This window comes from Macrotis lagotis, chromosome X, assembly GCF_037893015.1.
Source record: "Macrotis lagotis isolate mMagLag1 chromosome X, bilby.v1.9.chrom.fasta, whole genome shotgun sequence".
NCBI classification, from domain to species: domain Eukaryota; kingdom Metazoa; phylum Chordata; class Mammalia; order Peramelemorphia; family Peramelidae; genus Macrotis; species Macrotis lagotis.
The window spans coordinates 624,678,117-624,694,125 of NC_133666.1; the positions used below are offsets into that span (position 1 = coordinate 624,678,117).

At 55.0% G+C, this 16,009-nt stretch overlaps 3 protein-coding genes across 7 annotated transcripts in view; all 3 read right to left on the bottom strand.

Annotated features, from left to right (window-relative positions):
• The window catches only part of LOC141500249 (pre-B-cell leukemia transcription factor 4-like), a 65,448-nt gene extending 63,100 nt beyond the window's left edge, over window positions 1-2,348 (bottom strand). The window contains exon 1 of one of the 2 annotated variants that reach the window (XM_074203306.1): window positions 2,020-2,348. In XM_074203306.1, the coding sequence (XP_074059407.1) occupies window positions 2,020-2,273 (254 nt within the window). In that variant the 5' untranslated portion in view covers window positions 2,274-2,348. The remainder of the gene's footprint in view (window positions 1-2,019) is intronic. The other variant, XM_074203307.1, reaches the window with a different exon arrangement.
• Window positions 2,349-2,924: 576 nt separating this feature from the next.
• LPAR2 (lysophosphatidic acid receptor 2) lies at window positions 2,925-7,795 on the bottom strand. 2 transcript variants are annotated; one of them, XM_074203308.1, is made up of 3 exons: window positions 7,748-7,795; window positions 4,446-5,190; window positions 2,925-4,009 (listed from the first exon to the last, which is right to left on the bottom strand). In XM_074203308.1, the coding sequence occupies exons 2-3, from the start codon at window positions 5,173-5,175 to the stop codon at window positions 3,711-3,713; spliced, it is 1,029 nt and encodes a 342-aa protein (XP_074059409.1). In that variant the 5' UTR covers window positions 5,176-5,190; window positions 7,748-7,795; the 3' UTR covers window positions 2,925-3,710. The 2 variants fall into 2 exon arrangements, with proteins under 2 accessions (XP_074059409.1, XP_074059410.1); XM_074203309.1 differs by lacking the exon at window positions 7,748-7,795 and adding an exon at window positions 7,629-7,715.
• A 405-nt stretch (window positions 7,796-8,200) lies between these two features.
• GMIP (GEM interacting protein) lies at window positions 8,201-15,298 on the bottom strand. 3 transcript variants are annotated; one of them, XM_074203312.1, is made up of 20 exons: window positions 15,219-15,298; window positions 14,939-15,032; window positions 14,746-14,806; window positions 14,599-14,656; window positions 14,393-14,518; window positions 14,112-14,176; window positions 13,818-13,928; window positions 13,569-13,649; window positions 13,342-13,488; window positions 13,091-13,228; window positions 12,764-12,960; window positions 12,529-12,629; window positions 12,324-12,413; window positions 11,975-12,129; window positions 11,685-11,873; window positions 11,054-11,191; window positions 10,628-10,863; window positions 10,237-10,546; window positions 9,527-9,590; window positions 8,201-8,796 (listed from the first exon to the last, which is right to left on the bottom strand). In XM_074203312.1, exons 1-20 carry the CDS (start codon window positions 15,235-15,237, stop codon window positions 8,348-8,350), a joined length of 2,829 nt encoding a protein of 942 aa, XP_074059413.1. In that variant the 5' UTR covers window positions 15,238-15,298; the 3' UTR covers window positions 8,201-8,347. The 3 variants fall into 3 exon arrangements, with proteins under 3 accessions (XP_074059413.1, XP_074059412.1, XP_074059414.1); XM_074203311.1 differs by having other exon boundaries at window positions 12,758-12,960; XM_074203313.1 differs by lacking the exons at window positions 14,939-15,032; window positions 15,219-15,298 and having other exon boundaries at window positions 12,758-12,960; window positions 14,746-14,932.
• Between the last annotated feature and the right edge of the window lie 711 nt (window positions 15,299-16,009).

Below are 16,009 nucleotides of genomic sequence, written 5' to 3' on the forward strand. Positions count from 1 at the left end.
AGACATAAATGACTTGTCCACAATCTCAAAGCCACTAAATATCAGAGGTATGATCCAAACTCAGCTTTCCTTCTATTACAATTCTATTTTCTGAATGAAAATCTAAATTAATGAATGAACCCCAAATCTGGAAGCACTCTATAGTTACATACAGAAACAGAAGCAATTTAGAATTGACATTAGACTCCTGGGCCAGATTTAATGTGGGCAGGCCTTGAATGGTAAGCACCATGATTCTGTAATACACTATTACTGAAATGGCCAGATTCAGAGCTTCCACTAGTCCCTGGTGCAGTTGCTGTCCTCTACTTCCTTTTCCATTAGTCTTCTCCAGTATTCTTAATTCTCATTTACATTCCTGACTCTTCAGCTATTCCAAACCTAGAGATTTCATATACCATTGCCAAAGATTCCTGCTCTTTAACAATGTCAACATTATTCTATTCTCTAGCTCTAAAAAGGCTACTTCAAGCAAACTCTGCCTAACTGAAGTCATTTGTTAGTGCAAGTCATTGGTATCAGTCTGACTTAAATCTAGTCTCAACAACTCTAGAATGCTCAGATTCAAAAAAACGTTACCTATTGATTTGGCTAATTTATTTTAAATTTACTTCAATGCTATGTATTACATACTGAATATTCCAACACTTTTGGCAAAAAAAAAAGTTTTTCAGAAGAAAAAACAAATTTTGTCTGATTAAAAATGACCCATTCTGAAAAGAACTGGTAAGGGGGGAGTAAGTCCTATAACAAAAAGGCACTTTGCAAACCTTAAAGAAGTTAGCATTAGCAGTTTAGCAAGAATTCAAACTAGGAAAAAAAGATGAAAAAAATGTTTGCCTTACTGATACCAAGATGTAATAAAATTATTATTAAAAATTAACTTCTTAGTTATCCTCCTAAGATGATGTTTCTTTCCTATAATTCTTTAACCTACTAAGGAAATACCAGCTTTGAAGTAGAACAATTCATTGTGGGCCACTGTTGAGAGTATACATTTGTTTAAATCTTTGAGTGGGGCCACTAAGAGGATCACAGTCCTTTGGAGATTGTTAACCTCTACTATCAAAAGGAACTGTTTTGTGTGCATTTGGAAGAATGTTACAATGCTTCTTAAGGGTATAAAACCGAATTGTTCATCAAGAGAGAAGAGGAGGGAGTAGTCAGTCATCTTTCCCTCACCTCCTCTGCCCAAACTTTAAATGCGGGGCACTGCCCTCCCCCTTTGGTTGGCTGACTTTTATGCGGATCACTTAACGTGGACGGAAGCACTAAAGCTAGTCCAAGGTCATGCAGTCGGTGAAACGGGTCAAAACACCCCGGGGAAAAAAGCCCGAGCGAGCCCGGGCAGAACAACCATCTTATCAGCCGCTGGAAATGAAGCACAAGGAGGATGGGAAGGTGTGGCTGGGTTTTGCTCTTTCCTCGGGCAGGAGGGGGCAGGTACCCCTGGGACGAGGCCGCGGGTCCACGGAAGTCCTGGAGGGAGTGGCTACACACCTGCTCCACGTACTTGGAGGTGTGGAAAAATTCGTGGTTGCCCCTTGCTCTTCCTGGGTAGGTGCTCCCGCTCCTGTGCCCACAGAGCTGGCATGTGGCGGAGGTAACGGGGCGGGAAGCCTCCCCGGCGCGGGTCCACGCTCAACACGTGTCCCGCGTCCCGTGGCTCGTGCCGGGAACACTCGGGTCTGGGTCCTCCCGGTCCGCCGCTCGCCGCGGCGCAGGTAGGAAGCGCCCATGGCACCCAGGCACGGCGGGGAGGCGACAAAGAAAGGCACCCCGGCAGCGGGCAGCCCGGGCACCGGGCGGGAGCGGGGCTTCGCCAACTCTCCTCCAGGGCGCGGACGCGGGGCAGGGCACACGCGTGGCGCCCCACTTCCCACCCGGCCGCCGCCGGGGCAGATAAAGTTTGGGGAAACTCCCCCCGGGGCGGCGGGCGGGCTCCGGGCGCGCCCCGCCCCCACCCGCCGGCCCCGCGCCCCCTCGGCGCCCCCTCCCCCACCCTCCCCTCCCCCGTACCGGGCCTGCGCCTCGTCCAGGCTCTGGTCCGTGATGGCCATGATCTGCTGCAGGATGTCGCCGGTGTCCTGGCGCGGGCCGGGCCCCGGGGCGGGCTGCGGGGGCCCCGGCGGCAGGCGGTGCGGGGCGGCGGGCTCCAGCTCCTCGGCGTCGGGCGGCGGCAGCGGCAGGGGCGGGATCCCGGAGAGCGCCCCCGCGGGGTGCGAGGCCGCGGCCGCCGCCGCCGCCGCCAGCAGCCGGGACGGGTCGTCCATGGCCCGGAGGCGCGGAGGGAGGGGGCGCCCGCGGGGCCTCCGGCGGCGTCGTCGGCGACCAACAGCCCCGCGCCTCGCGGCCGCCTCGCGCGCTCCGACAGGCCCCGCCGCGGGGGCGCGCGCCTGGCCCCGCCCCCGGCCGGCCGGCCGCTTTCCGCCCCCGCGGCGCGCGCCAGCGCGAGCCCGCCCCCGGCCCCGCCCCGCGCCGCAGGGAGGCCGCCGGCTCCGTCGCCCGGGCGACCGCCCGCCCCGCCCCCCGAGGGGCGGGGCCAAGGCCCGGCTTCAGGTACGCCCGGCCGCGCCCCTCCCCCGCGTTGTGCGCCGAGCCCCGAGGGACGCCGGGCTGGGCCGAGCGGAGGGGCCCACCGAGGCCGGCCCCGAGCTCAGGGCGGCATGGGCTGGCCGAACCCCAGTCTGAGGCCGTCTCCTGGGGAGCTGAGACGCCCTCCCTTCTAAGGAGCAGCCAGGCCCGGGGCCCGGGGGAGGAGGAGGTGGCCCCTTGGGGGCACAGCCCCCCATCCTGCCCCCAGGGGTGCAGGCCTACTCCGGGAGACGGGGGGGGGGGGGGGCAAACCCAGGGCTGGCTGGGGGGGCGGGGCTGCGAGCCCCTCCCCCTCCCCATCTGCTCCCAGAGCCCCCTCCCTCCTCAGACGATCTCAGATAGAGATGGCTTCTAGACAAAGCAAGATGGAGAAGCTTTGTCACTGCTGGGCCCAGGGCTAGGAAGGGTCACACCCTCTGGAAACTGGAGGCCCCAGGTTTCCAGGGGGACCAGTGAGATGAAGGGATAGAGCCTTTAATTGTGGATCCGGAGGAGATAAAAGGGAGATAGGACTGGGGCAGGGCTATTCCAGGCAAGACTCCACTCTCACATCTGTGCAAGGGCCAGAAATGCTTAGTTTAGGTCAATACTGGGAAGGCTTCAGTCAATGGAGGAGGGGGGAAGGGAGACAAAGTCCCCAGCTCCGGCTTATGGGGAAGGATGGGGGGAGGAGAGACCGCCGGTTCAGCCACCTGTTTTCCCCACAGAATAAGATTCAACCAGATTATAAATCCATGGTCCTTATTAATTAATCCCTCTGATCCAGGCAGCATGTCCATACCAAGAATTAAGGAGAGCCCTATCCCAGCCCCCAAGAGTTAAACAGTCAAGTGTTCGTAAAAATTGTCAAATAAATGCATCTCTCTTGTCCCCATGGGGAGGGGGGAAGGAGTACAGACAAGCCTAGGATTACATCAAGGCAATCAATGGGGAATACTGGCCCTGACCTTGATAGAGTTTATAACCACCGTAGTCCAGCTTCATCTCATTTGAAGGGGTTAAATAAGCCTCATCCTTCCTTAGAGGCAGTGCACTATTCATTACCCTAGTTCACAGCAGTCAATTCCCATCCCAATCCCAATCATCAGTCCTGTCCCACCGGTGTATAGAGACAGCTAAAGGGTGGAATCCACCAAGGGGTGGCCGCTTTCAGGAAGACTGACCCTCATTCCAGGTCTTGGCCCGTTTTGGGGCATATGGTGGGAAGAACTCTTCAAGCAGCCACAGAGTAGACGGCGGAAGGTGCTCCGCATCTCTGCATCCCGGCAGGAATAGACAACGGGGTTGACCAGTGAGTTAGCCTCAGCCAAAAGCAGGAAGTACTTCTCCACAGCTAACACATTGCATGCGTCACAGCCCAGCCCATCCAGAAGCAATACCACTTGGCCAGGTGTCCAGCAGACCACAAATGCCCCTAGGGACAGAAAGCAAATTGGTGGTTGTCAGTGTGGACTTGCTCACTCTGGGGAAGCTCTGAGTTGGGGTGGGTCAGTAACTCAGAAGAGTGGCTCATAGTGGGGCATTCATTCTAGAAGGGAGAATCAGTTACTTCCAGTGAAACCATTCACTTTCCCAGGATTGGGGGGGGAATATGTCACCACTGCCAGGTGGTCAATCAATATTAAGAGAGGGTAGGTCATTAGGGTGGAGGGCAATCTAACCATTTTAAAAGGGAATGTCATACCAGCAGCAGGTCAGTTAGAAGGGGTTGGACAGTCCCTCTAAAAGGGTTGGTTTCTCTGATGGGAAAGATCACTACAGGTGAGACAGTCACTTTGGGGGACAGGGAATCAGTGAATGGGTCAGTCTCTGAAGGGAGGAGATCCACGTTGTAGATAAAGTTCCCTCACCCAGAATGATGACCACTGTCTTGACTAGGGCAACTGTGGTCTCCCGATAGCGTGGGTGGAAGCCAGCGTGTTGTGACATGCGATTCATGCGCCTTCGCACATAGAAGAAGATGCGTGCATAGACAGCAGCCATAAGCAGGAAGGCCAGCAGGTTGCCAAGGGCCCAGGCAGTCAGGAAGGTGCGGCTGTAGAGCGGGGCCAGGCGGGCACAGTAGTCCAGGTTACACAGGCAGTTCCAGTAGGAGGGCAAAAGTGCCAGGCCCAGTGCAACCACCCAACTGCCAGCCATGAGCAGCAGCACGCGGCCTCTCGGTAGAAGGCTCAGGGGCTGCACCGCCATGACGCTGCGGTGCCGCTCCACCGCGATGGCCAGCAGATTCACAACAGAAGCACTGAGGCTAGCGTCCAGCAGGGCCTGCCGCAAAAACCAGACCTTCACTGAGAGCTGGGCAGTGCGGGGGCCTGTGTGCAGCATGAGGAACAGGTAAGCCAATCCTGCAAACAGATCGGCTGCAGCCAGGTTCCCTAGCAGATAATAAATGGGTTGGTGTAGCCGCCGGTTGGAAATTATGGCCACGATAACCAGCAGGTTTGTCAGTAGAACCACTACACTGACGGTAAGCCCTAGGACTACCATTAGTACATCCTTGGGCTGCCAGTGCAGACTCAGCTGCTTCCCACTGTGGTTGTAGAAGAAGCTCACAGATTCATTATCGTAACAGTGATCCATGACTACAGCCAAAGCCTGGGGATATAAGAAGCTAATGGTCAGTGAAAACAAAGGGAGAGGGGGTAGTCACTGTGAGGACACAAGAGGCTAATAGTGTTGGGACGTGGTGGAGGCAGAGGTCAGAGAACAGTAAGAAGATAAGGGGGTTGGCAAGTGAAAGAATATGTATGAGGGGTAGCTAGGGTGACCAATGTGAGAGAGAGGCCAGTCAATAAGAGAAGTCAGGAAATAGTATGATGAAAGGACATAGAAGAGGCAGCAGTAGTCACTATGGAGACAAGCTAGGAGGCTGGGAAAAATTAGACAGGTGAGGGGCAGTAAGTAAGGGGAATCAGTTAAAGAAATGATGCAGGAGCACAATGTAGTGGTCAGTATTTGAAAAGGAAAAGACCAGTAGGTGGTCACTTCTAGGAGAAAAGACCACTATCGCCTAAAGATCAGCATAGTACCTTTGATTTAGAAGATAACTGAGTAGTGATTCAACACTAGATGCCAGGCACAATTATCCCTGGGATCATAAAAAGAAAGGCAAAAACAGTCCTAGTACAAGGAGCTTAATATACTAATGAACATATTACTAAATAGGCATAGGCAAGTTGGAGGCAGCTAGGTGACTCAGTAAATATAGCCCTGGGCCCAGAGTCGGGAAATAATCCAAATAATCTTAATCCACCGGAGATGAAAATGGTAAACCTCTCCAGTATCTTTGACAAGAAAACCCCATGAACAGTATTGGTATACTATGGTCCACAGGGTCACATATAGTCAGACACGGCTGAACAATATATAAATTAGTAACAGAAAATTAGTAGCAAAAGCTAGCAGCAGGGAAGGAGAAAGGGGATGTGAAACTCAGAAAGGTTTTCTGCAGAAAGGTAGCAGTCAGGCTGAGTCATCCAGGGATGCTGGGACAGGGGAGGAAAAAAGAATTCCAAGCATGGGGGACATCCAATACAAAGATAGAGGTGAGAAAAGGAATTACGAGGAATGAAAGTAAAGTGTGAAGACTAGAAGAATCAGAAGCGGGGCTAGGTTGTAAAAAGCTTTTATTGCCAAACCAAAGACGTCTTACTTGAGCCTGGAGGTAAAAGGGAACAATTGGAGTTTTAAGTGTGTAGGAGAGTGCCAAAAAGTTGAGTGGAAGTTGTCTTGTAATAGGGAGAAACTTGAGGCAGGAAGCCCAACTAACAGGCTATTGCAATAGTCCAGGTGAGAGGTGATGAAGGCCTGTATGGGTTGGTGGCTGTGTCAGGGGAAAGTAGACATTAACAAGGGATTTGGGAAAAGAACTAGCAGGATTTGGTAACAGACTGGGTGAGTAGAATGCGAGAAGCCCAGAATGCTATTAAGATTGGGTATGAGTGATGGGGAGGATGGTAGTGCCCTTAAGAAAATTGAGAAGTTGGGGGGAGAGAAAGGTTGAGGGGGTTATTGAGCTACTTTGGACACACTTGAGTTAGAGAAAGTTCCAGGATATAGAATTGCCCAAAAAGATGATTTAAGAGAGCAGAGAGAAAAACAAGGGGCCGGACATAATAGATTTGGGAAAGATTTTCATAGAACTGAATCCAGGAGAGCTAGTGAGGCCAAAAAGGAAAGGAAAAAAAAAAGGGGGCCCAGGAGAGAGCCCAAAGGTAAACGCATCTACAGAACAAGGATGAAGATCCAGCAAAGGAGACTTGAGGAGCAGTCAGGAGAGACAAGCCAGTTTCCCAGTAGAAGGCGACTGGCCTCTGCTGGGAACAGGGAGTTATGTAGAAAGGAGGAGAAGGGAAGGGAGGGGAAGTTAGAGATCTCCAGCTGCTGCCTGGGAGGTGATAGGAGAAACTTTCATGCGCTTTGAGAGAGGGGTCCTCCCCAAAGACTCCCTAAGAGCAATAAGTAAGCCTGAAACCAAAGGAGCCCCCGCCCCAAAAGGCTCGATGGCCTTGGGCTCTATCCCTGGGCAGGGCAGCTTTGTCAGGCAGAGTTTTTGCCCCTCTCCCCCCCCCCCAAACTGGCCAGCAGGCAGCTTTGGAGACCCTAACGGACGCCCCCCCCTTCCCAACCCAACCCCGCAGGCTGCCGCGCTTCCCTCTCCCGGCCAGGACCGGCAAACATTCCGGTCCCTCGGGCCGACACGGTTCCCGGCTCCCGGAGCCCCAACAGGAGAGCCCGCCTCCTAGTTCCAAACTTTTCCCACACTCCTCCCGACCCCCTTCCCCTCCTCCAACTCTTCACAACCCTCCGGTCCCTCCTCCCCCCGGATGCCAAAGAGGGCGCCAACCCCCCACCCCGCCCTTCCCGGCCAAACCCCTCCTGCAAGTAGCGCCCCAAGTCCAGGTGCGGAGTCCCCGGCTCCGGGCCGGGCCGCCGCGGCGCCCGCCCTCCGGGTCCGCCCGCCACAAAGCCCTTCCGGCGGTCTTCCCCATCCCGGGCCCGCCACCGAGCCCCCTCCCCAGCCAACCGCTGACCCGAAGCCGCCTCCGGCAGTCTCGCTGCACCCGGGCCCGCGGCGGAGCCCCGGTCACGGAGTCCCCAGCCTGCACCCCACACCCAGCCGACGGGCCCCCCCTCCCCAGAGCCGAGAGACCTGAGACCACCTGGAGCCGGTTTCTCCGCGTGCGGCCCTGTGGGCGGGGCCGGGGCGGCCGGGAGGGGCTGGGGGCGGGGGGCGGCGCCCAGAGACTGCCGCGGATCTCGGCCCTGCCCAGCTTCTCTGGGCCGAGCCCGGGCCGAGCTTGGCCGGCCCACCTGCGGCCCGGGGCTGCTGGGAGGCCCGGGTTGCGGTTACACTAGTGAAACTTAATAAATGTTTGCCGGCAAGTTTGCGCCGTGGCCTCCCACTGAGCAACGGGTGGGTGGGGTGGCACGGGCGGGTCCCAGGCGGGGGCACCTCCGGCTCTCCCCGGGCACGGTGCCACCCACACCCCTCACACCAGCCCCAGAGGGTCTCTGGACCTCGCCCCTTGGCCGGGGCTGTTCGGATCACCAGTCTGTGCCTTCCTGGATCCCTCACTGGCCGGTCACCTCTGCCCCATATATCACCGAGTAAGAGTCAGAAACAAGGAAGGCAGAGAAATTTATTAACTGCTGGTTAGTGACAGCAATGGAGGCTCCCACCGCGCTTGAATGACCAGAAATTACCTGCGTGGACCCTGAGGCTCCCAGGATGGGGAAGAAGAGGTTTAAGTCACAAGTGGTCCTCGGCTTCCTCAATCTGGGACTCCATCTCAAACTGGGATTCTGCCTGGGGCTGGGACTGATAGGGCAGGGGTTGGGACTGAGGTTGCGGTGCAGGCCAGGAGCAAGATTCCCTACCATCTTGGGACCCCTCTCTCTGGATTTTGGAGAGGAGTCTGGCAGTTTCCTGGGTAATCTCAAAGTGCTTTGGCAGTTTGGCTCGGCGAAAGGGGCTGCCTTCGGGGGAAGCATTGGTCCAAGACCCCTGGCCCCGAAGGCTTCCATAGCGGTCCTTGTTAGGGGTTTCTTCACAGAGTTTAGAAGCCACCAGGGCCAGACTGGACAACTGGTGGATGACTGGCTTGACTCCCCCGGCCCGGGGATATTTCACAGGTTGGCGACTGAAGTGGCCCCGAGACTGTGTCCCTAGTGGGGTTTCCTCACGAACTTGATTGGAATCTGACAGGGAACAGGGGGACTGATTAGTTTTAGCCTCCCTAAATCTTCATCCAAGATTATTCCTACATAAACATTTCTCATAGAATTATTCTCTGGAGTATTGTACCACTTTGACACCAACAGTTATCCTGAGATCATTACCCCAAGTTCTATAGGCAACTTAGTGGGGCTCAGTGGATCTGGATCTGGGGTCAGGAATTAAGTTCAGTCACGTCTATGGACCATAGTGTCCATGGGATTTTCTTGGCAAAGATACTGGAGTGGTTTGCCATTTCCTTCTCCATAGATTAAGGTAAAATGAGATTAAGTGACTTACCCAGGGTCACACAGTTCAGTGTCTGACATTGGATTTGAACTCAGGTCTTCCTGATTCCAGGCCACTAAGTCATCTAATAGCCTTGGGGGCAGTTAGGAATATTTGTGTTCAAATAGATACTTCTAAGTTGTGTGACTGAACAAGGCACTTAATGCCTTATTTTACTCATCTGTAAAATGGGGATCATAGTATCTATCTCCAAAAAATGCTTTGTAAACCTACGTAAACAATAGCAATTACCACTAGTAATTATATCATCTAGGGCAACATGTGTGCCAGACTTCTCAGGGATACTCAACCTCCTAGCCCTTCCCCAGTTCCTCCCAGAGTAACCCCCAAATCTTTGAGGCAGAGCCACGTCTACCTAAGACCTCCCAGACTCATTTTAAACACCCTCAGCCATACTGCACTCACCTTCTCTCTCTTCTGAGGAGCTCCCAACAACCCACTCAATGAGTTCACCCTTGGATGGTGACGTCTATGAAAAGAAGCATCAATTTAACGTTACCAAGAGAGAAACTCAAAAGTCTCTAAAATGGGGCTGAGATATGAGAGTTTATCTGAGACCTTATCCTGGCTATATACAAAGAGATGAATTTCTTCTCAGTGAGTCTAAGGACAGTCTCACTGCACAATGTTAGAATCCGGAGTGTTCAGAACCCCTCACAAATCTCACTCTCTATTTGGAAATCCTTTGGGAGTTTCTTGAAAAGCTAAAGGTTTCTCCCCTTAAGCAGATTTTAAGTAAAACAACCATTTTTAGAGGAAATATCTCTTGATAATGTTGGAATTTGGGCCAACATTTCTAGGATATACCACTCCTCACCTCTACCATTCCTTGTGGGACTCAGAATGTCATTTCCTCTTCACTATTATACTATTCCCCATCATCTCCCATACTATAGCCTCTATAGTCACTAAATGGACACCCCACCCCACCCCCAACTGTTAGCACACTCTTCATTCTTCTGTTACCCAAATGTTCCCGTTCCCCTCCCCCATTACCCTTAAACTGTTGCTTCATCACTTCCCTTGACTCAGCCCAGGCTCTCTGACAGGGTATAGGACCTCCAGAGAGGTTATGCAGTAGAGAAAGCTGGAGACTGACTAAAAATGGACCCTACCTCATCAGATGATGCTTGCACTCCTAAAGTTTCAGATCCTTCTTCAGCAGAGGTCTGTGTGGCAGGACCAAGAGTTCCAGAGTCAGATATTTCTGCAGTGGTAGGAGGGAGTTCTTCCATTCCAAAGACATGCTCATAGTGGACAATTAGGAACTCAACCATCTGTGCCTGGTATCCTGAGTCCAGGAGGCAGGCCACTGGGTTGGTGCTGACCCCACCCTGGCCTTTTGGTGGTCGAAGCAGCGTTGGGCCAAATACGATGCCCAGGTTGTTGGCTGACATCTTGTTTTCCTCAAACCTTGAGGCCACCCTAGAAAAAGACCTGGGTTCAGAGGGTTCCTACCTAGAGACCTTTGCCTAACCCCGATCTTAGCCCCAGCACCAACCCTACCTGAACAGATGGGCCACTAGGTGTCGGAGAGTATTGTAGTTAGAACCAGGCAACTGTCTCAGGAGAGTTCTCAGGGCACTGACAGACTCAGCTGCAGGGTCAGTACCCGGGCCCGGGTCAAGATTGAGTTCAGATTCAGAGCTCCCTGAGGCATCTGATGATACACCTGGTTGCAGGGTCTTAGCCAGAGATATGAAGTCATCATAGAATTGGGAGGGGATGATAGGATCTGTGAGCTGGGAGAACAAGGAGTGTTCTGGCTTTACCCCACAGAACAGATTGCTGCTCCACTCTCCTATCCCTCATGGGCTCCCATCTTCCCCACCTGATTTCTGTCCCTTAGTCTCCCAAATCCATACCCAACCGTTGTCCTCCACCATCCTCCTTGGATCCCTGATGCCCCTTCCCATCTGGCCTGAGCCCCACCTCCTTAAGGAAGTGCTTGAGTACTCCTGTGACATCGTGGGGAGAGTTACCCGACAACTCCACCAAGGCCCAACCATTTTCAAAGGCCTGACAAAGCCGCTCCACTCGAACACGGGACCCGCTGATCCGATAAATACCCTGAGGATTAGAGTTTTAAGCCATGAAGCCAAGTTGCCACTTAAAGACCTGAATCATCAGGGCTCACAGTCCATCGGGAATCAAGGTCCGACTGAAGGTCACTAAGAGTCAGGGCCTGATCCTAGACTGGGACCCTCACCCCCTGCCTAGAATATACACCTTTCTTCAAAAGGATCACTGGTTCCCATGTGTCACATCTTAAAGGAAATCTATCTGATCTCCTTAATTGCTAACCCCCCCCAATTATGTATTTTTTTGTTTAATTTTTTAATTTATACATTGGATTCTCAAGGGCAGGGACTGTAATTTTTGTCATTGAATCCCCAGTGTGCTAGCATAGTGCCTGAATCACAATGGGCCCTTAAATGTTTAATAAATAGAATTGACTTGGCAATGACACACAGTAGGCCCACAAATGCCTATTAATGAAATAGAATTGACTTGGCACAGTGACACCCATTAGGCCTTAATGCTCATAGAATTGACTTGGCACCTGTACGCCGAGAGCCCGGTACTCAATTTCAGCAGTGCATTTGATGACCAAGAAGGGCACCTCCTCTGGGAAGTCCCGGGGCAGCTGCAGAAAGTCAACTCCAAAGAGCTGAGTTCGGGCCGGGAGCTTCCTGTGGCCACACGTGATCAGTAAGGACTGCAGGCAACGCTTGTGGCAGGCCAGAAAACACTGGAGGTTCAGGAAGGGGTTGAGAGTCAGTAGGAATCATGGAAAGGCTGGGAGTCACCAAGGGGCAAGAGGTCAGACACAAGAGGTCAGGGTCACAATACCTCCTCACATTCGATCCCGCTGACCATGAAGGTCTCACATTCTCGGCACTTAGCCGGCCCTCGAAGCTTTCGAAAACGGTGGGTCTGAGCTGCACTGGACAGTGTCCACTTCTTAAAGGGGCAAGATGTCTCATTGTCTGCTCCATCCCCAAGCTCTAGGGGTCAGTAAGGAAGGGACATTCAGGTTCAAGCCAGTTCTGGCTCCTGATTCTCCTCTTTTTGAAGTCATCTGAGAATTCAGGATCTAGGCCTCGTTTAGGGGGGTGAGTCTTGAGGATAAGAGAGAAGTTTTCACTTTTTTTTCAAACCCATGGGGCTGAAGGGATGATGTCCATGGTTAAAACCTCACCAGGGCTGGATGTAGGAGAATCCAAAGACCGAGACTCACTGCTTCCACCTACGCTGTCCACATCGCTGCCTAGAGATATGCCCAGGCTCCCTAGTTGAAAAGGAAGGCAGGTTGTGGCTATAAAGCCTTCAGTGCACCCCATCACCTCACTCCCATCTCCCCAAAACATTTCCCCATACATTATTCCTTGTTCCCTCACCCTTACCATGGTCCCCAGGCTCCTCCCAGAGGTTGAGCTCTGATAAGGATTCATTGGACTGCAAGGATTGCTGGGATGGAACCTTCTTTCGAGCATCCAGAGGGGAACTAAAGGGAGTTATGGATGAATGCTGAGCCTGGTCAGACACTAGAATCATGTCATCCAAACCCCCTTGCCCTGACCTAGTATTAAGCTGATAGATGACTATCTCCTGAGTAATGATTTATAGACTCACCCCCACCTGTGTGCTGAGGCCACAAATTCCTGGAAGGAGAAATCTGGTGGAGCTGGAGGAGGGGGCTCTGGCCACAGTGTCTGTACAAACTCAAGGTACTGCTGGCCAGGCTCAAAAGGTGAACAGCAATCACTAAGTGCTGAGAAACCCTGGGGTCCTCGTTGAGCCAGGTCCCCTCGAAGACTGAAGAGGTACAGGGACACCTAAGGAAGCACATAGATCCCTTACAGGTCACCCAAAAACATCCCCTCTCCCATGTTCTCAAATTTTCAGAGGCCCCAAGCACTCCCCAAGAGAACAGACTTCTCAGAGACACTCCCAATACTCACTCACCTTCTTGAGCTCCACATCTCCCTGAAGCAACATCTGTCGGACACCAGATACAATTCTCTGTTTTGTAGCCTCCAGATCCCGCAGTCGGAGATTAGCCTCCCGGATGCAGGTATGATAATGAGCTTCAGCCTCCTGTGCCTGGGGAAATCGAGGTATATATATAGAGAGAGAAGGGAAATTGAAGCCCAGGGAGTGAAAGGAAAGAGAGCCACAGGGAAAGATGCTCCCGCTGAGCACGGCTGTGCCCTCACCTTGGTCTGGGCCTCCTCCCGTGACCGGCGTCGGCGCTCTTGCTGCTTACCAGAAACCTCAGAAAGGACCAAGATTCGAGCCTGTACATCCTCACTCCTCTGCAGGTACTGGAGCCGAGCTCGTCGTAAGGTCATCACTGCTTCACTCTGGGTCAAAGGTCAGGATCAGTGGTGATAGGGATCAGGAATGAGCAGGAACACCCACCCCCTCCCTGTTTCCCCCTCACCATCCTCTTCTGTTCACGAGCCCATTGGGCCTTCATCTCTTTCCGTTTTTTCTCTATTTCATTTCTCTGGGCCATCAGGGGCTGTAGGGACAGAGACAAGGGTTGGGTGGAACCTCTTTGAGAAAAGCCTACCATTCTGGGCCTCCCTACCAGCTCATCTCTCACCAGAAGTCAGTAAGGATGGGCACATATTTATCCACATATATTCATCTATATATACAAACATACATACATCCACCACCCACAGACCTGGTAATAATTATGTTTCTGCTGTGCCAGTATCTGCAGCGTCAGGTCTCCAAGGGTCAAGTCCTGCTCCAAGAAGAGGCCATAGACATCTCGGAGTGGTCCTGGAGGATGCTGAGAAAGGGGTAGAAACCAAGAGGGGAAGTTAAAGGACCCGACCGATAGGGCTGGATAGAACCTTTGAGACCTCCCAGGTCAACTGACCCTCTAGGTCCAAGATCACCAGAGACCTGCATGATGGGAGGATGGGACAGGGGAAGGGGGCACGGACTCTGAGTAGAGTTAATAGGACCATACCTGCTGGTGGATGGACACCTTTGCTGCCTCAGCAAGCTTCATGATGTTCTTGGAAAACTCTAACTCTGGAAAGGGAAAAATGAAACCATGTCTGAGATTAGGGGCCACGGTTGAGAGTGAATCAGAAGTGGAGGCAGACAAAGAGAGTGGCAAGATCAAAGTAGTGGATTAAAAACTGGGGTTCACCAGTTAGGGTTTGTGTCCAAAGGCAGAATGGTGATAAAAGCTGAGGTCAGGGGACAGGGGTCAGGGGGTCAGGGTTAGGATCTGTCCAGAATCACCATAGCTTGCTCTCTTTTCAGTCCAGCTCAGAATCTCTTTTATGTGTCTGCTCCACATCTTGGCATAGTCCAGGGCTGCCTCCACGCCTCCTTCGCCACGCACAAGCCGGACGTCCAGTTCTTCTCCTGGGAAAAGGGGGCCAATGAAGGGACCGAGCCCATCCTTAACCCAAGCCCCGGGCCCAGTCCTTGACCTCAGCCTGTACCTGTGAGGGGGGGGATGTCTCCAGGGAAGGAGCAGCTCCAGTTTGGGGTCTCGTTAGTCTAGGGGAAAAGCTCAGTGTTTGTTTGGTGGTCGCTAGGCCCCCAGGACCTAGGGATGAATTTTAGAGGTCTCAGCAGACCCCTCTTACCTGCTCTCCTGGCTCAGGGGCATCCACTGGCTCCGAGTCCCCAACCAACATTTCCACAGCCCTGGGGGTGAGGTAAGAGAGGAGACGGACAGGGCTGAGTCTGCGTGGAGCGGGGCTTCTGGGGTTAGGGTGGGCCCCAGGAGAATTCTGGGATGGGGGTTCGCTCTCCCCCAGCCCCGCAGCCCCCACTCACGCATTTCCCAAGGAAATCTCCAGATTGTCCAGACTCCTGAAGATGTCACTGTAGCGATTCCTGCCCCCGACAGCGGCCGGGGTCGGGGAGACACCTGGAGGCGGGGCAGGGGGTCAGGCGCACCGGGCCCCCCCCCCCCCCCCGGGCCGGCACGTGCGGGGCCTCGGCCCCCCCCCCCCGCCCGGCGCCCCGGCGGAGGGGGCGCGGCGCCGGCCCTTCCCCCACCCCACTCCGTGCGCGGCAGCGGCAGAGGCACTCCCCCCGCCCCCCGGCCTCCTACCGAGCGGGGCTCCTTCCATGGCCGCGGGCGCAGGCCCGGGGGGCTGCTCGGTGGAGGCGGCCGGACGCGGCCGGGCGGAGGCCAGCCTTTCCCCTCCCCCGCCCCCCAGGCTTCCTGCTTCCGTATGGGGACCCGCCCCCCCCACAGGGCGGGGACGCCCCGGGCGGGAAGTTCGCCCCCGCCCCCGCGCCGGGCCCGCCCGAGCCCCCGGGAAGCCGCCCCCCGGCCGGGCCCGCTCACCTCGCACGGCGGCCGCCAGGGCGGCCGCGGCCCCCCGGAGCCCCGGGCCCGCCAGCGCGGGGTGCCGGCTCTGCAGCTCGGCCACCGCCCGCAGCAGGTCCGCGAGGGGCGCCTCGAGCGCGCCGGGCCCGGCCGGGGAGGGCGCGTGATGCTGCGGCCCGGGCCCCCGCGCGCCCGCGGCCCCGCGGCCCCGCTCCCGGCCCTCCCGGCACAGCGCCCGAAAGCGGAGGAATTCCCTGTTGATGAGGCGGAGGTGAGCCGAGACCCGGCGCAGCTGGCCGGGGGAGCCCCAGCCCGGGGCCAGGCTGGCCATGGGCCGGGCAGCGCCCCCGGCGGCGGCCCCCCCCGGCCCGGCTCCGAGCTTTCCGGTAGATGTGGACCATGGGCCGCCCCGGGGGCGTGGGGGCCTCACGGTCTCCCTGTGGGAGCCTGCTCCTGGGTGGCCGCGCAGGTCGGGACGGATGCAGGGGGCTGCCCCAGCCGGGCCACGGCCAGGGGTGGCTGGGCCGCATTCCAGCTCTTGGCTGGCAAGCCACGCATTAACCCCTCCC

What these genes read in the sequence shown, in the direction of transcription:
- GMIP (XM_074203311.1), bottom strand. An exon ending in AGGTGTCCATCCACCAGCAG is followed by an intron (nt 13,929 to 14,111) that starts GTATGGTCCTAT and finishes CCCCTTTCTCAG; the next exon opens with CATCCTCCAGGACCACTCCG. An exon ending in GAGATGTGGAGCTCAAGAAG is followed by an intron (nt 12,961 to 13,090) that starts GTGAGTGAGTAT and finishes GTGCTTCCTTAG; the next exon opens with GTGTCCCTGTACCTCTTCAG.
- LPAR2 (XM_074203308.1), bottom strand. Translation starts at nt 5,175, where the DNA reads ATGGATCACTGTTACGATAATGAATCTGTGAGCTTCTTCTACAACCAC. An exon ending in GACAGTGGTCATCATTCTGG is followed by an intron (nt 4,010 to 4,445) that starts GTGAGGGAACTT and finishes TTCTGTCCCTAG; the next exon opens with GGGCATTTGTGGTCTGCTGG.